This window comes from Lytechinus pictus, chromosome 5 (genome assembly GCF_037042905.1).
Source record: "Lytechinus pictus isolate F3 Inbred chromosome 5, Lp3.0, whole genome shotgun sequence".
In the NCBI taxonomy this organism is placed as follows: Eukaryota; Metazoa; Echinodermata; class Echinoidea; order Temnopleuroida; family Toxopneustidae; genus Lytechinus; species Lytechinus pictus.
Window position 1 is genome coordinate 48048735 of NC_087249.1, and position 18385 is coordinate 48067119.

General features: G+C 44.3%; 2 protein-coding genes across 2 annotated transcripts; both read left to right on the top strand.

The window, feature by feature from the left end:
- Positions 1–3081: 3081 nt before the first annotated feature.
- Positions 3082–3681, top strand: LOC129261329 (uncharacterized). Its single transcript, XM_054899395.2, has one exon. The coding sequence runs from the start codon at positions 3082–3084 to the stop codon at positions 3679–3681; it is 600 nt and encodes a 199-aa protein (XP_054755370.2).
- Positions 3682–11555: 7874 nt separating this feature from the next.
- LOC135154055 (uncharacterized) lies at positions 11556–16267 on the top strand. The gene is made up of 2 exons (XM_064099119.1): positions 11556–13343; positions 13399–16267. The coding sequence occupies exon 2, from the start codon at positions 13702–13704 to the stop codon at positions 14674–14676; it is 975 nt and encodes a 324-aa protein (XP_063955189.1). The 5' UTR covers positions 11556–13343; positions 13399–13701; the 3' UTR covers positions 14677–16267.
- Positions 16268–18385: the final 2118 nt, after the last annotated feature.

Consider the following 18385-nt stretch of genomic DNA (forward strand, 5'->3'; position numbering starts at 1 on the left):
TCTGCTGCAGGAGACCTCGTGGCAAGCCCAGATGTAGTGCCGGGTGCAGCTAGCCCGGGGTGACCAATCGGGTGTCAGGATTTAGCACCACGTGATTGAGGATGCAGGCGGCATCGTCATCTTCTGGAGGCTCCCTGAGATGTACCGGAACCAACCTGATGTGAAGATATACTATTGATCTTGTCGTGTTATATTGCTGTTTTTCAACTGTTTGATGTGTCTTACTGGATTCATCGTGGGACATAACTTACGGTGAGTCATTTTACCTTGTGTATTTATGATTGGATACATGTGATGCATGTATCTCGTCACTTTTTAGGTGCATCTCCAACTTACGATTGTTCGAATTGAGCACTCGAACAATATTGGCGTAGTCAGCAGTGCGGACTGCGTTTGCGGATTTGTGATTCGTGCTAGGCCTAGAGCTGCCCGCTGCTTGCTCGGCAGTGATTTATTGTGTCAATCGCACAAGTGTCAGTGCGGGGTGAAATTTTACTTGCGTTAGCGGGTGAGAGGGTGACAGTGGGACTGTCAACCTTCCATGGCTGAGCTTGTGATATTTTACATGGTGCTGAGCTTGTGTTGTGTGTTATTTAGATTCACGTTTTAGTGATTCGCAATCTTCGCGAGCGGTGGTTGAACTTGCTCAAGTTGTTGAATTACCTATCGCGCTGCCTCGCAACCATCTCGGGGTGAATATTTCTCCACGTGCTTTTTGGGGATTTTCCATGCGGCTGCGGATATCGTTTTGGTATCGCTGCGGTCACATTGGGCACGGAGCTTACGATCTGCCGTGTAGAGTGTTGGTATCGTTTGCAGCGTCTTGCAATATCGTTTCGTTGTGACCGGCCCGAACAGTGAGAGTGTGCCTGTCGTCATACCGATAGCGTTTGCATCGATCTAGCAGCAGTGAGAGTGTGTCTGCGCCTGCATCGATCTGTCAGAGTGAGTGTGTAGTTGCAGTTCCTGTTTGGGCTGTGCTACAGATTCTAGTCTAGTGTTTGATTTCTTTTAAATTTTATTTCACGTTTTGTTTGTACGAACAGGGGTAGACTTTACGCTGAGTCCCATTCGTCTATTTTATTCCTAGATATTTGCGTTACACGCTGAGTTGGACTAAAGGGAATTATTTCCTGGTTCAAACTATTTTTTACAAAAATATTTTGTGGATTAAAGGGATAAATCTCACAGTTTAAAATACTTTGTTGATTGTTTTGTTTGGATTAAAGGGATAAATCTCCCAATTTAGTCACATTTTTACAAACATATTTTTGGATTAAAGGGATAAGTCTCCCAGTTTAGTCCAGCTGTTATAAAATATTTTTTGGCTTTTTACAAAAATATTTTTGGATTAAAGGGATAAGTCTCCCTGTTTAGTCCAGCTGTTATAAAATATTTTTTGGCTTTTAAGAAAAGTATTTTTTGGATTAAAGGGATAAATCTCCCAGTTTAGGCTAGCTGTTATAAAATATTTTTTGGCTTTTTACAAAAGTATTTTCTGGATTAAAGGGATAAGTCTCCCTGTTTAGTCTAGCTGTTATAAAATATTTTTTGGCTTTTTACAAAAGTATTTTCTGGATTAAAGGGATAAGTTTCCCCATTTAGTCTAGTTATTACCAAATTCTTTTGTGACTGTTTTAAAAATATTTTTGGATTAAAGGGATAGGTTCCCCTATCTAGTTGAGTCATTACCAAATTATTTCGTGACTGTTTAAAAAATATTATTGGATTAAAGGGATAAGTCTCCCTTCTTCGTCCCACGATTGGTGTAATATTTTTTAGGCTTAGGGATAAGTGTTTGTATTTATTTTTATGGTGTGTTTAGACTAAAATTAGATTTACAGGGTTTTGTTATCTTATTGAATTGGATTTTTGAGAACTTATTTTTGGCGTTAAAGGATAGGTCTTTCTTGATCACCTACCTTTTTGATTGTGGGAGTTTGGGATTTAAGTGAGAGGTTTCCTTGTTAGGTTTAATTTTTGAAGAGCATTTTCACATTAAAGGGACACCTTTTCAGGATTATTTTTTATATTTTGATATTGTTTCTTGGGTTTTTCAAATTAAAGGGACAATTTTCAGCATTATTTTCTTTATATTGTGATATTGTTCCTTGGGTTTTTCAGATTAAAGGGACACCTTTTCAGGGTTGTTTCCTTTACATTATTGAAATTGTTTTGGGGTTCTTCACATTAAAGGGACACCTTCCTTAGATTGTTTTTTCTACATTAGGAAATTAATCCTTGTGCTTTGGCAATTAAAGGGATACCTTTTTTGATTATTTTTTTACATTTAGGAATTAATCCTTGTGCTTTTGGAATTAAAGGGACAACTTCCCTGGATTATTTTTTACATTTAGGGAATAATTTTTGAGTTATAGAAATTAAAGGCATACCCTTCTTAGAGTATTTTCTATGCTTTTTAGGTACTACTTCTCAAGCTTGAGAACTTAAAGGGATACTATCTTTGGATTATTTTTGTTTACATTTGGGCTTTAGTTCTTGTCCTTGTTGGAGTATTGGGCAACCTTTTTTGGATTGTTTCTTATTTTTAGGGTTGTTGCAGCCCTGGTCGTTCGACATTTTGTTCGACGGGGAGTGGGGTGTTACCCAATTGTGTTTTAAGGAATTGGATAACACAAGAGTTTTGGGAGTTAATTGATTTGAGTTAATGCAAAATGTTGTCGGATAGGGTAAGCCCCTTCGATGAAGGGATTGCTCGCCCGTTGCTGGTGAACAAGTGTTCATATCACGAACTCGTAGGCATTTCTGGAGTGAGCCATTGTGTCGCAGGCCTGCTGTTAGAATGCAAAGGAGGCATTACAAGAGAGTATTTCAATTCTCTGGTGTCTGTACCGGAGGGGTTTTGGATCATTTAGATTTCACACCTTTCTGTATGGCACCACCGCATACTGTTGAGTTTAGGCAAAGGTCACCTTACACACCTCCAGTGCGAACACCGCCACAGGCTTCGTTGGTTCCACCGACACAGCCACTAGCGAGTCACCGCAGAGTTCGATAGCTCAGCCTCCGCAGTTATCGGCTGCTCCCTCGCTGCGAATATTACCAGCTCCAGAGGCGCATATGCCCATGGTCGGGTATCCTCATGTACCTCAGCAACAGGGGCAAGTGGTACACAATCAAGCGGCCCCGCCGCAGAGTGCGCCACCAGCACTGCCACCACAGATGCAAGCAGCCCCACTGCCACAGATGCCAGTGGCCCCGCCGCCACATGCGTTGCCACAGATGTCAGTGGCCCCGCCGCCACATGCGTTGCCACAGATGTCAGTGGCCCCGCCGTCACATGCGCCGGCACAGATGCCAGCAGCACCGCCATTACAACCGGCAGCGGCTGCATACTATCAGATGGCAACGGCGCCGCCATCACAAGTCCCTTCATCTCGACATGCACAGACCAATCCGGTGCAAGTCCAAACAACAGCGTGCCAGCCGGCACCACCCCAGTCATGGGCTGTCCCACCGCATCAGCCACCCCAGAGCCCCACCACCAGCCAGTCTACGGGGAATACTCCTATGCATAAGACTACTGGCCGCTCCAGGCAAACGGGTTCACAGTCATTGAGTCACATGGGTTCGCTCCCCAAGACCATTAACTTTGATGGCCGAGGGAGCTGGAGAGGGTTTTACCTCAAGTTCACGGCCTATGCAGATGAGCAGGGCTGATCTCCCATTCAAAGGAAATATCAGATGTGGTGGTGCATGAAAGGTATTGGAAGTGATTACTTCTCATTGCTGATGTCGCGTGACAGAGACATGTCTTTCGAAGATCTTGTGAGGAGGATGGAGCGCCGGTTTGGCACGGATGATCCTCTGGAGGTAGCTCAAATGGAGTTCATGCGGGCGCATCAGCTGGCTGATGAAGGAATCATGGAGTGGGCTGACCGGGTGGTCAGCCTGGCTGTTAAGACTTTCCCAGGGGTTCCGGAGTCTCAGGTACAGAGACAAGGGGTGTTGAAGTTTTGTCAGGGGTGTTCTGAACGGGAAGCTGGTTTGCACGCCCTGAACTTACGGCCGGACTCAGTTGAGAAGGCTGTGGATCATGTGACTTGGTATATACATTAAAAAAAGGTTGTGTATGGCAGGCAGAGGAGACCAGACGTCAAGATGGTAAATTGGCCACCTGAGGCTTGGTCATTTGAAGATGCAACGATCCAACAGATTGGAGCCCCCCCCCGCCAGCTAATAAAACCCGCCTGGAGAAGAACAACTCAGTGCCTGGCACTTCAAGTAAGATATCTTCAGATGGTGAGAGCGTGACCAAGTGGTTTTCAGTGTTGGATAATCGCACGCGGGCTTTAGAGGAGAAGGTTTCTGATTGGGATAAGAAGCTCGAGAAACTGCAGTCCTCCATGGATAACCTGTCACAAATAGGAAGACGAGGGAGATCGCCATCCCCTGCGCCCAGGACCGAGGGCTGTTTTAAGTGTGGGAAGCTGGGACATTTCAGGAAAGATTGTCCTGACAAAGGCCCTGAGGCCTCCGCTTCGGTCCTCAGGAAGGAGGAGGCATCAAACTCGAGCGAGCCAGAGGAGGAGGGGGAGGCCACACCCTGGCTCGAGCATCATTAGGCCACCCAACTACAGACAACCCTGAGGAGGGTGTAGCCGGTCTTCCAGAATTCATGAAGGTGTTAGCGGAATACGTTGACCAGTTAGAACTGGAAGATGAGGATCCGCATTCCTCAGAGGTAGATTCATTAGCTAGCGAAGAAGAAAGCAATGTCCTCCCTACCCAATGGGAAGAACCGAAGTTGGAATCTCCGCAGGAGGTAGTGGTCTGTCAACTTCGTTCGTCCTCGATGTTGAGAGTAGAGGTGAAGGTGAATGGCGTTACACTTGATGCAGTGGTAGATTCTGCCGCAGAAGTGACCATTATCTCGGATCGAGCGATGAAACTACTTGACCCTGCCCTGCCCCTGGTGAGAGAAGTTGTTTTGAGCACCGCTGGCCGAGACACACGCTTGCAAGGAGCAGTGATCGGCCCAGTGGAAGTAGGGATTGGAGGAAAGTGTTTTTCCGGTAACATTTACACAGCACCAATAGCGGATGACATGCTGTTGGGTCTAGATTTTCTCCAGCGGCATTCAATCGATATCCTTATAAGTAGTAAGGAGCTGCTTATGGGGGAAGAACGGATACCAATGGAGGTCGGAGATGGTCGGAATGGTGGACGAGTGGCCAGAGTAAGCACCTCTAATCAGACCACCATCTCACCCAACACACTGAAGCGTGTCACCGGAGTAATAGACCAGAGGATGAATGCTTGTGTCTTTGAGCCATCATCCGTATTACCCGCTCTAGCACCTAGGTCGCTACATGACGGAGGTACGCACATTCAACTGTATGTTCTGAACCCAACCGACAGAGTAGTCCATCTGGAGGGCAACAAGATAATAGGCCGGGTCTTCGAGGCAGTGGCTGTGGCTCAGGTGCCGTCTTCTCTTCCAGAAAGAGACGATGAAACCAGGTCACATTCTGCGCCTCAGGAGCTGGAACCTAAAGTCAATTGCTTGACGGAGGACGTGGCGGAAAAGGTGCCAGAACATTTACAGGATCTGTATGACCGATCTTCGGAACTCCTGAACTCTGAACAAGAAGCTGAACTTAGGCGTATCCTGGTGGAGTTCGGAGATGCGTTTGCCCGTCACGACTTCGACTTAGGAGAATTTACAGCTATTGAGCACAAGATAGATACAGGTACATCAGCCCCGGTGAAGCACAAGATGCGAAGAATGCCGATGCGTTTCGCAGAAGAAGAAAAGGCAGTGCTGAAACGAATGAAGGAGGCTGGGGTTATTCAGCCTTCACAATCGGAGTGGGCGTCGGCACCTGTGCTGGTACGGAAGAGAGATGGGGGAGTCCGCTGGTGTGTAGATTACCGAGGACTCAATCAGATCACTCGGAAAGATGTGTATCCACTCCCGAATATCGAGGAGTGTCTGGATACCCTTTTTGGGACGCGTTGGTTTTCCAAGCTGGATGCCAATTCTGCGTATTGGCAAGTCCAAATAGCGGAGGAGGATCGCAAGAAGACTGCTTTCACCACAAAGTACGGATTGTACGAATTTGTGAGGATGGGCTTTGGATTGTGCAACGCTCCCGCGACTTTCTCACGGGCCATGGACTTAATCTTGAGAGGTTTGAATTGGGACATAGTCCTAGCATTTCTCTTGTAGTTCTGGGAAAGTCTTTTGAGGATCACATGAACAACTTGAGGGAGGTCTTACAAAGGTTTAGAAGCTTCAAGTTGAAGCTGAAGCCGAAGAAGTGTGAATTGTTCCGGCGCGAGGTAGAGTTCCTGGGCCGGAATGTAGGAGAAAATAAGATCTCTCTGAAACCAGATCAGATTGAAGCAGTGAGGAATTGGCCAGCGCCGCGCAACACTAAGCAAGTGGAGAGATTCTTGGGGTTAGTGAACTATCACAGGACCTTCATCAAGAATTATGCAGTGGCGGCTGTTCCTCTGTACAAGATCACTGGGAAAAACATGTTCCACTGGGGACCTGAACAACAGGAGGCGTTTGACTCTATAAAGGAGCTGCTTACCTCAGCCCCAGTGTTGACCATGCCCAACTTGCAAGATACGTTCATCCTGGACACTGATGCTTCGAATGAAGCTATTGGCGCGGAGTTACTCCAGGTTCAGGATGGACAAGAGAGAGTAGTGGCCTATGGAAGCATATCACTATCTCCTGAACAGAGAAGGTACTGTGTGACAAGGAGAGAACTCTTAGCAGTGGTGAAGTTCACACGGCAGTACCGCCACTACCTTTTAGGTAACTCGTTTTTGGTGCGCACAGATCACAGTAGTCTCATCTGGCTGATGAATTTCAAACATCCTCAAGGGCAAATAGCCCGATGGTTGGAAGAACTTAGTCAGTATCAGATGAAGGTGATACACCGCCCGGGGAAGCAGCATGGGAATGCGGACGCATTGTCTCGAGTTCCTGATACTGAGCTCTTCTGCGAAGAATTCCGGTTAGGATTCAAGTTAGAAGACCTTCCTTGTGGTGGGTGCCCCTACTGTGAGAAGGCTCACCGGTACTGGGCTCCTTTTGTAGAGGAAGTGGATGACGTAGTTCCCTTGGCATCAGTCACCGGAGAACGGACAAACACCAATGGCCGGAACCTTGAGTCAGGGTTTTGGACAACCCACATGGTGGTGAAATCAGACCCTGATCTACGGTCGGAAGAGGTAGTTGAGAGCTCAAGGCCGATCGCCGAGGAACAGAATATCTCCCAGGTGGTCGAGGAGCCAGAAACACCCCCAGCCATGAGATTGAAAGAAGAACAGGACAGAGATCCGGAATTTCTCCCATTACGGGAATGGTTGGCCACAGGCGAAGAACCTAGCGAGGGAGCTATGATGTTATGGAGTCCCGAGCAGAAGTACCTATTTCACCTGGAGAATGGGGTTATTTGCCAGAACAAGGGCGAAGGGGATTTACTTCTCATTCCCCGCTCTATGAGGGAAGAATTGGTTAGACTTAACCATGATTTGCCCTCGGCAGGACATGCTGGCAATGTAAGGGTGATCTCCAAGATGAAGAGGCGGTTCTTCTGGTATGGAATGGGGAAGGATGTGAGTGACTATATCTGCAAATGTCCAACCTGTAACCAATGCAAGAAGTCTGCCAGACACGGGAGGGACCCTATGATCAGCTATCATGCTGGTTACCCAATGGAAAGGGTGCACTTGGATTTCTTGGGTCCCCTGCCAAAAACGGCGAATGGGAACGAGAATATCCTGGTAATGGTTGACCAATTTACGAAATGGGTGGAGTGCATACCTTTGCCTTCACAGACCGCAGATGTGACAGCCCGAGCAGCGGTGGACCATTTCTTCAGCCGTTACGGGTGTCCTCTGCAGATCTTCACCAACCAAGACCGTAATTTCGAGAGCCGGTTGTTTACAAGCCTGTGTAAGCTGTTGCAAATACATATGGCGAGAACAACGGCTTATCGTCCATCGGCCAATGGTCAGGTGGAGCGATTCAACCGGACGCTAATGGATGCAGTGCGTTGTTTCGTAGGCAAGAACCAGCGAAATTGGGATGAATTTGTTCCTCAAATCGCAGGAGCTATACGATCAACGGTGAATAGAAGCACCGGATTTACTCCCAACCGGCTGATGCTTGGAAGGGAAGTGACCCAACCGGCGGATTTACTGTTCCCGTTGCCGCAAGCAGCACAACCAGTGGAAAGCGAGGAGTACTGTGCGAATCTGCGTAAGACATTAGCCGATGTACACTCGCTGGCCAGATCTCATTTGAAAGAAACTCAAAAGAGACAGAAAAAGGACGATGACATGAAAGTGTTCCAGAGGAAGTATGAGGTAGGTGAACGGGTATACTTGTTGGACACTGCTCAACTGAAGGGGAAGTGCAAGAAACTTTGCCCTCCCTGGAAAGGTCCAGCATTGATTGTAGAAAGACTGTCTCCATTCCTGTACCGGGTGGAGTATAAGAATGTTAGGATGACAGTGAACCATGACCGCATGAAACCATGCAGAGATCAGACTATTCCTCTGAATAAGAAAGGGAAGAAGCACAGGCAAGAGGAGGTGTATTGCCTTTGCAGGAAGCCCTGGGGAGGAAAGTTCATGATCTAGTGTGACAAATGCGAAGAATGGTTCCACGGTCAGTGCGTGGGAATGTCCGAAGAGAAAGGCGAGATGTTGGGGGTGGATGAAGAGTACCATTGTCCGGGATGTTCATCTAGGACTTAGGGAAATCCACTCCTTTTCTCAAGAACCTCCAACAGGCATGTGGGTCTTGGTATATTATTTATGGGGTCTGGGAGATAAGACAGAGGGAAGTTATTTCCAAATTCTAATGGTGTTTTCCCCTCTGTTTGTATTTCAGATCTGAAGATGCCTCGGTGGCCAAGACGACCTAGACGTGCTGAGGAGGAAGAAGAAGATTATGAGGAGCAAGTGAGGAGGAGGGTGTGGGCAGCCACAGATGCGGGCGTCTTGCTCCACCCTTCATTCGTGTGCCGCTCGGCAACCAAAATGTAGCCTATGGCGTTTGAATGCTTGGCCGTTAAGCAGCACGGCTTTGCATTGAGACGTAGGGACTGGAGATGGATTATCTGTCTCCAGTATTGGTTGTTGCGTAGCACTTTTAAGGATCGCAAATGGGTATTGCTGAATGTCCCCAACATCGAGGGGCGCCGCAATGTGCCAGAGGAGGGGATGGATGCGTGGTCTATCCCTCCGGATAGGGATGAGGAGTTCTGGACCCCAGGTGGAGAGATTCCGGCTCCGAGGCCCTATCAGAACCGCGACCAGCGAGGCAGTCAGGGCGGGGGATTTCGCCAGTCGGCCTCGTATGCGGACGTTGCGGCAGGCAGGCGGGGTGGAGTTCCTCGCCCGCCCGCATCACCCAACGAGGCGGCAAGCGGCCAGTCGGCAAGTTTCGCTAATGCAGTGGCAGGAAGGCAAGGTGGAGTTCACCCAGCCAACCCGCCTGCTGGAATGGCATCCAGCGGGACTTCCCGCCAGCCGGCTGGTGCTTCTAGCTCTGAGCAATCTGGGGGTGGGAGGCGTTCCCGTGTTGGGAGGCGTAAGAAGAGGCCCGCGCCCAGTAGCAAGCCACAAGGGGGGCAGGCTACGGCCAATCGTTCAACCTCTGGCCAGCCGCAGAGCGGAAACAACCAACGGGGAGCTGAGCGGAACGATGATGTTCGCTCGACCCCAGCATCCACACAGAGTGGTGGCTCAGGTGCCGGGCAGAGCGGAAGTGCTCGCTCCACCTGCAGAGCGTCTACTCAGAGAGGTGAGCCAGCAGCCAGGGAGGGCGAAGGTGCCCAACCGGCTCCTAGCTCGCCCACTCAGATAGGAAGATCAGGAGGGAGGCAGAGCGAAGATGCTCGCCCAACTCCAAACGTGTCGGCTCAGAGTGGCACAGCAGGAGCGAGGCAGAGCGAAAGTGCTCGCCCAACTCCTACTGCTCCCACTCAGAGCAGAACATCAGAAGCCAGGCCGGGCGATCGCCCACGTCTAGCTTCAGCTGCCAGAGTGAGCAGTCTTCGAGAGGAAAGGCGGGGCGAGTTTGCCAGGCCACCTCCAGGACCTGCTCCCAGGCGGTCTTCATTTGGGACGGGCGGGAATGCCCACCCAACCACACACGGTTCGGATAAGGCTAGGAAGGAGTCCCGGAAACGGAACCGCTCCAGTAGCCGTAACCGTGGCGGGTCGGCTGTAGGTGGAGGAAAGACCCACGCTGGGTTCTCCTCCATGCCTTCAGAGGCCCCAACCCAAGAAATACCGGCAAAGAAGGGCCGCTATTATAAGAAGCCCTGTCCACTGCCAGGTTGTGGGGCGATTGCTGGGAAGCTGAAATGGCATGTTTACTCTCACATGCCTGAGTGCTTCAGGGAGCATAGGACCAGCGTTAATCCCCGCCCTGAGCTCAGTGGTTTGCGAGAGAAGGTGCTGAGGGAGATCTCCCTCTGTCTCATCGGTACGAGGTCCCTGGATGCTCTGTGTCGGTTTGTCGACCTGTTGTTTCAACTGTTGTTTCAACACCTCTCTGGTGTTTTCCGATATAGATACCTGGCTGGTGTTAATTTATTGGCATTGTATGGCTTTCAGAAATCACAAAAACTTAAGTGGTCAATTATGAATTAATGAACACTGATTTTTCAGCCGAACCATATCCAACAAATTTGGTCACTATTCAGCTGTCTGCTGAGCCAATTTGAGACAAAATAGTCTTTTTCAGTTATAAATCGAATCTTTGAAATGTATTTTCAACACCCAGTAAAATTATGCACTTTTTATTTGTCCAGCTGGCTGGATTACATTTTGATTGTTGGAGAAAAAAAAATGGTTTTGAGAAATCATTATAATGTGTTTGAAAAAAGAAATGAATACTTTGTTTAACTTGACAAGCTAAACAGAAATAGTCTGACCACTCTTATTTGGATGATTCTGACTTTTAACTAGATCCAAGAATCCTCATATCAAGGCAGGACTTCTGTTCATCGTTACATTGCGGTTTGAACACAACCATCCCCTCTCTTCCGCCGATGCTGTTCGGAGGAAAGACGTTTCAGAAGACACCATTACCAAGCTGAAAACCTTGTTTGCAAATGGACACTCGCCCTCTTCTGCACTTAATGTGATCAAGTATGACCTCCAGGAGGAGCATGGAGACCAGTATGTCTTTGTCTCTGCAGACCGCTCTATCTGCCCAGACCTTCAGTTTTGCTACAGGCAAGTCATCATAGTAAATAGATCTATCTTGTAACAAAATCTTAAAGAATGTTAAACCATAACATTTTAGAACATACTACAATGATTTATCTTATGCTAGGAAAATTTGGTGGATGTAGGAAACATTATATTTTTGCCTATAAAGCTAGCATCTAATTATTATGCCTAATTACGAACACACGGCACTATTGCTTTTGCTGGGCGATCGTGCCGTGTAGCTGCTCGAAGACTGGTTGAGATTTTGATTTTTTTTTAAAGGACTAATCACAAATATTACAGTTTGAAACTTTCACGTGGGTGTTTTTTTAACTTTTTCTCATATGTGTACCGTTTTTAAAGCACCAGAATTTTTAAAAACATCTATTTTTTTATGCCTCCGCCCACCGAAGGTGGGTGCCGGAGGCATTATGTCTTCGGGTCGTCCGTCCGTCCCACTTTCGTTCTCGCGATAACTAAAAAACCGGTCAACCAATCATCTTCAAACTTGGCTCGAGGATACATATCTAGATACATATCTAGGTGACGATGAGCTGATTAGTTTTGGGGATATCAAGGTCAAAGATCAAGGTCATAGAATTCAATAAAATACATAAGAAATAGACCGTTCTTGCGATAACTCCAAAACCCTTTGATGCATCAACTTCAAACTTGGCTCATGTGTGCATATACAAGTGATAATGATCTGAGTAGATTTTGGGGTCTCAAGGTCAAAGGTCAAGGTCAAAGAATTAAATAATATACCTAGAAATGGACCGTTCTCTCGATGATTCCAAAACCATTTAATGGATCAACTTCAAACTTGGTTCATGTATGCATATACAAGTGGCACTGATCTGATTAGATTTTGGGGTATCAAGGTCACAGGGTTTAATCAAGTTCATATGTCTGCTTTTTGCAGAAACAGTTATCTGACTAGATTTTGAAGTCGCAAGTTCAAAAGTCTAGTTTTTATCTTTATGGAAATAGAAACTAGGAAATATATTTCTGATCTGGTAGTGGCGGAGGCATACATTTCGACCGTGCACGGTCTAATATTCATCTAGTTTTTTCTGACAATGCTACCCATCTACTTTAATGTACTAGATTGGGAGATAAAATGCTGGAAACATGCACACAGTTAATAATTGTTTTCCCCAAATTTTAAAAGGGAGGCATTTTTATTTTTTGTTTTGCATGTGCACTATTGAATAATAATTGTTATCTGTCAGTCATATCCTCAGGCATGAAAATTCTCCGCGGATTTCCGCGTTTTTTGTTTGCTGAATTTCCATTTTTTTTACTCCTAAAATCCGCGTTTTAATTTCCGATTTTTAGCGCTAAAATGTTTTAGCATATCTTACGTGTTTATGACGTTCGGCCTTTACAACGATTGCGCAGGAATCTCTTATCTAGCACATCTCAACTCTACACGTGTATTTCGCGGTGTGTTTTACGTTTCTGTGCATGCAGTGCAGCGGTGGTGTGCTTGCAATCGCTGGGGGCAACCCGGCGCGCCGGGCATGCAGCGACCGGGCGCGCATATCATATCGGACCAGTGGAAGACCGATAAAGAAGCTGAATGTGCTCGCAGAGATTTGTGACGTAACTTGGTTTCCAAAGACAAAACTAAAATAGCTGAAGGTCAACTTCATGAGAAATCAGCTAAGACAAAGTTATCAGAAAACTTTCAGCGCAAATTGCTCAAGTACAAGTATGACAAGTAGCTTATTATGGTAAGACTGATTAAATTGGTAAATGACTTAAGTTAAGTTGATTACCGTAAACCGGGGTGACTTTGGACACCAGGGTGACTTTGGACAGTTTAGATATGTGATGATAGGGGGATATGTGAATAATTAAATGGCTCGTTTCATTATTTACATATCCTTTATCATAAAATAACTAAATATTTTCAGAAAAATCAACGGCGAAAGGAATGTAGCTGAAGCAATCTTCTTTTTAAAAACTGTCCAAAGTCACCTTGATTTTTTAGTATTTTTTTGTATTTTTTTATTGAATTTTGGACAAAAAATCCATATAAATACTTCATTACAATCATTCAACTCAAACAGGTTTTTGGAGTTGTAAAATTGATAAAACTCAGGAGCTTCCGGGGGCGTTGGCCCCTGGACCCCCACCGGGGCGTTGCCCCTGGACCCCACCAGGGGCCCTAAGGCGGGCCCCTGGACCCCACCCGTTAGCAGCGAGCGGCAAGCCGCTCGCCAGGTGGGCTTCGCCCACTGTCTTGTCAACGACATTTCCAAAACCCTTTCAGCTTTTTTTTTCATACCCAATTTTCATGCCTGTATCCTAAAAGCAACTACTTTTGAAATTCTGAGGAAGTAAATGAGTTCAAATAAAAATTTGAGTGTATCAGAATTGTAGAATATCGTTACCTAATGAAAGCATAACTTCTTTTTCGCCTTCAACAGGACGTACTACAAGCTATTTGAGCAATCGTACGGCGCAGCATCTGGTGAGCAAATGTTTGTAGATCTGGAGAGCAGGATACATCAATATAATGAAGAACAGCACCAGACCTGTGCAAAAATTGAGCAGACATCTGACAATCAAACTGTCATCGCAATATGCACTCCTTTAATGAAAAGAGTGCATGAAAAAATTAGACACAGTGGAGAGATGGTTTTTGTTGACTCTAGTGGTAATTGCGATAGGCACAATTGCCGGATTTTTGTACTGCTGACTCATTCTTCTGCAGGAGGACTACCATTAGGGATTGTAGTGACGACCTCAGAGTCACAATCAACCATAACAGCTGGTTTTAACCTCTTGAAGTCTATACTACCTGAAGATGCATTCACTGGACGAGGTGCATATGGTCCTCAGGTTGCCATGACGGACGACAGCAAATCACTTCGTCAAGGACTGCATGCAGTTTACCCCGAGTGCTCGTTGCTCCTCTGCATCTTTCATCTCCTACAGGCAATGTGGAGGTGGTTGTGGGATGCGCATAGTGGCATCCCAAAACAATACCGACCCTATCTTCTCGGCCTCTTCAAAAGTCTTGTGTACGCTGAGAGCGTTGGTGACCTGGATGCACGTCACAATCATCTGGTGAATGATGAAATCGTCCGTAAATATCCCAAGTTCCAGGCCTATGTAGACACGGTATACCAGAGACGTAAGGTATGGGCACTTTGCCTGCACAAGGAGCTGCCAACTCAAGGGAACAGAACCAACAATTTTGCAGAGAGTGCTATGAGGGTCATCAAAGAGAAGGTCTTTCAGCGCTTGAAGGCATACAATGTCACCCAAGCGGTGCACTTCCTCTGCACTCGGATGGAGGACTACTATGTACGTAAGCTGGTGGATGTTGCTAACAATAGGATGTGTAACCCTTCCCAGTCAAAGTACCATGCAGACGATGGTGACGTCAACTTCAACAACATCGTCAAGGTGAATGGCAAGTTTCAATTTAATGATTGTGAGAAAGATTGAGAAGAATGAAAGACAGAAGTCATAGGTAATTTATTAATGAGTAAAACATCTTGATTTCCATCAAATTTATTCACTTCTGTAAATTATTATCAAAGATAATAATTCAAAGTGTCTGTCGATTTCCTTGATTTCTATTTTCTGAAGTAATTCTACTTTAATCTACATATAGTTAAATTATTTTATCATTTAAAGAAATCTAAATTCATTGATTCCCAGGGCTTAGCCAGGATTTGAAAATAGGGTGTCCAAATTCTAGAGCAGGGTGTCCAAAAAAATGGGGCGAGCGTAACGATATGGCAAGCGCAGCAAGTCTTTCTTGGGGAGACACCGCCCCCAGTGGGTGTCAAGGGGGCAACGCCCCCTTTTCGCTGGATTTTTTTTCACTATTTCTATATAAAAAGATAGTTTTCTTTCTCCTAGCTTGCTGGAATTACCTCCTCAGTTGTTAAGGTAAAAACATGTTAAAATTACACATTCTGATTTGTTTTCCCTATATTAGGTAGGTTGTGTAGGTTTGGGTGTGGGTGTGGGTGCATGGATATACGAGTGTAAGATCATGTGTAGATTTGGATATGTGGTATGGGCATTAAGCATGATCAAGAGACAGGCCTGTATCTGGTATACTACTGTATTGGTGCTGAGAAGTGCTTGTGAAAATGCATAAGTCCACTGATAATTTCTTTCAATCTACAGGGGTCTAAATATGTGGTATATGTTTCATTCATCTTTTGAAATATGCAGTGAAAGGAATTTTTCACCAAATAGTCACTTGGAGTTTTCAAATATTTGATAATATATTGTTCTAGTCAGCAATACTGGGCAATTGCAGGCCTTCACTGTTGGACTCCTCCCCAGAGCTCAGGCAGCCTAGTGCTTGAAAATCCCCCTAGAATATCAGGCGCTGTAGCGCTGAGTCGTGGCAGAGTAGTTAATGAACAAACCAAACTTAATCGATTTAAAGAGAAAAATATGAACAAATATATTGTAAAAATTCATTTTCTTATAAATTTGGTTCAAAACAATGATACATACGGCCATTATCAACCCGGGAACTTAGAGATGTGCTCCTGTGAGCAGTGACTTTGAGTGTGTTCAAAACTGATAGTGCATGTGCAGAGTGCATGCCATGCGTGAATTCCAGTCATTTACACACACACAGCCATACACACAGTGCATTCGTGAGATTAATTAAAAGAATGATCTTATGCCAAACAGATATTAGAGCAATTCAGAAATAAATTTTCCCCAAAAGCCTTGGGGTTTGAGAATTTTAGGGAGAATTTTAGTTGTTGTTTTGGGAGCATCAGTGTTTCAAAAATTTGGGTGGTCACATGGTGACCACCATTTCTTTGCATATTCCAAATTTGGTGGTCCAAGGCATCATTTGGGTGGACTTTGTCCGCCGGACCACCGCTAGTGTCAAGCCCTGCTTTAACTATTAAAAGGGCGTCCATCAAATGAATTTGATCAAGGCGTCTTGCAATTTTTGCCGGGCGTCTTCCAGAAGAAATGGGCGTCCAAAAGACGCCCAGACGCCTCGCTGGCTAAACCCCTGTTGATTCCTATAAGGACTTATAAGTAATCATTGATTTTAATGTTATTTCCTTGTCTATCTGTCTTGCACCTCTTTTAGTATTTCAACTCTTTCATTTCTCTGATACACTCTCTTGTTTTGTCGCTTTAATTGCAGGAAGCTTCACTGTACCCAGCACGTCATCAGGGAGACAGTATCATGTCGATATTACCCTGGGTACATGCACCTGTCCTATGGGTATCACCGGTGGACCATGCAAACACCAGAGTGCCGTCATGAAGAAGTTCGGTGTAGAGAGCACAAACTTCTTACCAACTTTTTCACCTAATCTGAGGAAAATGTACTATGTCATTGCAACAGGTATATTCAAGTGACAATAACTCAATGACGGTTATAATGACTCAAGTATATCAGTCGTTTTGAAAAATGACATATTGTGTATATGTATCTTATTATGATGATAGTGAATGGCGACCATGAGGGGATATGAAAGTGATATGAAAATGTGAAGGATTGTTATTATGAAATGCGCAATCTTGATGAATATGAATGATGAACATGACAAATGAGGGGCAAAATGATAATGCATACCATGTTGGGCCAGTAAATAAGCAGTTTGTGATGGAACCTTTTAATGCAACAATTTTAAAATCCATCATATATATATATATATATATACAGTGGAAACTCAGTCTAACGAGGTCCTTGCGACCATCAAAATTTCTTTGATATAGCAGGAATCTCGTTATATCAGGTTTACAAAAAAACAAAAGAATAAAAGAGCTGGGACCAAAATATTACCTTGTTATATCAGGAATATTGTTATATCAGATCCCTTTATACTGAGTTTCCACTGTATATATATATATATATATATATATATATATATATATATATATGATTGTATGTGTGTGTCAACAAGCTTCCATACATTAAAAACAAAAATTCAAAAATAGCAACTTTCTTGAGCATAACAGTGAAAAATATTTTTTTTTCTTAATGTGGAATATCAGCCATGTTTTAAAAGTACCGTAAAACATACGATATAACAATATTCAAGGAGATACTGCATAAAAGATTGAATATCTGAGAATGTGGTCCATTATTATTCTTGTCCGAAGGATAGACTGAATAGTAAGAATGCTATATTTGTAAAGCAGAAATGAATAAATTTAACGAAATATTTCGATAAAAGAAATATGATAAATGATGGTAAGATATTTTTGACGGATTCTTCAATAAAGAACAAAATTTTAAATATATAGTTCATGTATAACTCTTTCCGATTTTTTTTGTGTGCATGTGTGTGTGCGTATTTTTACCAGTATCACCTTTCAACATCCAAAGCCTGATAAGTAATTTTTGTTTGTTTGTTAGAGTTTTTCCGGAGGGGGGGGGGGTTCCCCTAACAAACTACTGCTAGGTAGTGATTATTCTCTTTAATCTCAGTGTTCCTGTCCGACATTCCGGAAGATCACTTTTAAGGCAGCGTTTAAAGAAGTTTTTACCACTGCAGGTAATTTAAAAGAATAAAAAAAAAAACCAAAACAAACTATTCTGAAATGTTTATATTTCACAGCACCGTACATTTGATGTCTTTTCATTCTTAACAACACTCTGTTGATGTAAATTACAACTCGAGATTACCTTTGCTAATACCTTTTCATATATATAGGACTACATCTAATGTGTAGTTGGTGTAGTGTGTGTTTGCTTGTGCATTTAGAAAAGAAATAATTGAGAAAAAAAAATCATGTGTCGTTATCAATTTTCATGAAATAAAAATAGCATTAAAGGTGGCAAATGGGAATCTGTAGAGATCATATAGATCTTTATCATAATTTCATTATTTTTCATTTGAGCATTTACTACACCTACAAAAGAGTCACCGCGTTTATTCTAAATAAACAGTTACAGAATTATTGTTTGGAGAATAAAGCCATTACAACCATCCTGTGTGGGTGCTGTAAGAGAAAGACAGAAAATATCTGTACATTTGGTCTCATGATTCAAAACATTTCCAGCATTTGACTACATTTTGATGTTACCTCTCACATTAACAATATATGTTAAGTTTAGTTCAGTTCGTTTCAGTTTAGTCCATTTTTAAGCAAACATACAAAAACATAAAACATATAAATGTGATACATATGCATCGTATTGACAATAGTAAAA